The 1,797-nt window shown below is 51.2% G+C and overlaps 1 protein-coding gene across 1 annotated transcript in view; it reads left to right on the forward strand.

Moving 5' to 3' along the window:
* Positions 1 to 707: 707 nt before the first annotated feature.
* The window catches only part of LOC112138210 (potassium voltage-gated channel subfamily C member 1), a gene marked incomplete in the record, with an annotated part of 75,994 nt that continues 74,904 nt past the window's right edge, over positions 708 to 1,797 (forward strand). Inside the window, 1 exon segment of the mRNA XM_024260783.2 lies at positions 708 to 1,684. Within this exon segment, the coding sequence (XP_024116551.1) occupies positions 1,142 to 1,684 (543 nt within the window).

A 1,797-nucleotide genomic window follows, 5' to 3' on the forward strand; every position in this document is an offset into this window, starting at 1 on the left:
ATCGGAAAAAAATAATCAGTGATTAGTTGACTATTAAAATAATTGTTTGTGGCAGCTCTACTTTGTGGTGCATCTCTGCCAGAAATGCATAAATCTGGCAAACCAAAATTCAATCAGAGCTAATTTAATGACTCTTACTGTAGTTTTGAACCTTAAGGGAGAACCTAAATACTTCAACTTCTTAAAAAATAGAGAATCTGCTTAGTAACCCTTGAATATATTTTTTTCTTGTTCTTACTGGCCTCATGTTGAGCCTCTGACTGTGGTACACTGCAATCATAAATTTATCAAAATGTTTAACTTTGTTAAACAACTGCTCTATGGAGTGTTTTGGAACGAGTTTAAGTTTGCTACTTTCACTTAAATACTTGTTTTTTTTAGCTTAGTTATTATTTAAGATTAAAAACTTTATTTGCCCATTATTTTTTAAATCAGAGTGCCACAAATGAGGTATAAAAGAGCCACATGTGGCTCTGGATCCTCAGGTTGCAGACCCCTGAACTAGAAGGACGTTGGAACTGAGAAAACTGCCCAGTCTTTCAGTGTAATCCTTTTTTAAAATAACTTCTCCACATTAGAGTTGATATCTGAGGTTCTGCTCACGTGATGATGGATGTGTTCACCTGATGTTTTATTCTTCTGATCTTCTGATAAGGCTCTATTGATCAGAAATCAGCAGTTATTGATTGACAGATCTTCCCCTGTGATCTCCAGGGGGCTCCAGGTGATACTGGGACTCAATCTTTTTCATTTGTTGAGTTTTATGAGGAAGATGCGGCTCAGCAGCCTGCAGCAGAGGCAGCACATGCAGGAGGGTTTACTGCAGAGACTCCTCATGTGCTTGCTGCCTCCTGTTCCCTCCGCTCAGCCCAGGACAAGGGGACCGACTATCAAGCATTGATCTTTGAGTCTGACTTTGGCGCTAATGAAACCTTGTTCATAAAGACCCCCCATTCTCCTTCCCATCTCTCTCTCTCTCTCTCTCTCTCTCTCTCAGACTCCTCCTCCCTGCGCTCCTCTGTCCTCCTCTGTTGGCCCGGAGACTCGCTGCCGCGGCGGACATTCTGCAGCGCAGACACTGCAGGTGGATGGAGAGGAGCGGCAGCCGCAGCAGCAGAGCGAAGCATGCCCCAGCGCAGCCATGACTTGCTCGGCGTCAGATAGCGAGAAGATCGTCATCAACTGCGGGGGGATCCGACACGAGACCTACCGGAGCACCCTGAAGACGCTGCCGGGCACGCGCCTGTCCTGGCTGACCGAGCCCGATGCCTTCAGCAACTTTGATTACGACCCGAAGTCCGACGAGTTCTTCTTCGACCGCCACCCGGCCACCTTCGCCTTCATCCTCAACTACTACCGTACCGGGAAGCTGCACTGTCCCAGCGATGTGTGCGGGCCGCTCTTCGAGGAGGAGCTCGCCTTCTGGGGCATCGATGAGACGGACGTGGAGGCGTGCTGCTGGATGAACTACAGGCAGCACCGCGACGCAGAGGAGGCGCTGGACAGCTTCGAGACCCCGGAGCCGGACGCGCCCGAGGACGACCCGGCGCTTACCGGCGGCGCGGACGGCGACCTGAAGCGGCTGTGCATGCAGGAGGACGGCCGCCGGGCGACCAGGTGGGAGGTGTGGCAGCCCTGGATGTGGGCGCTCTTCGAGGACCCCTACTCGTCCAAATACGCCCGGGTGAGTGGCCCCAAACCTGGCACCCCCCGGTGCGCCGCGCGCCAAAACCAGTCCGGCCGCTGCGCCTCTGGCTGTGCGTAAAAGTGCATGAAACTCTGAATGAAGGAAGATTT

The sequence above is a fragment of the Oryzias melastigma genome, unplaced genomic scaffold (genome assembly GCF_002922805.2).
Source record: "Oryzias melastigma strain HK-1 unplaced genomic scaffold, ASM292280v2 sc00323, whole genome shotgun sequence".
NCBI lineage: Eukaryota > Metazoa > Chordata > Actinopteri > Beloniformes > Adrianichthyidae > Oryzias > Oryzias melastigma.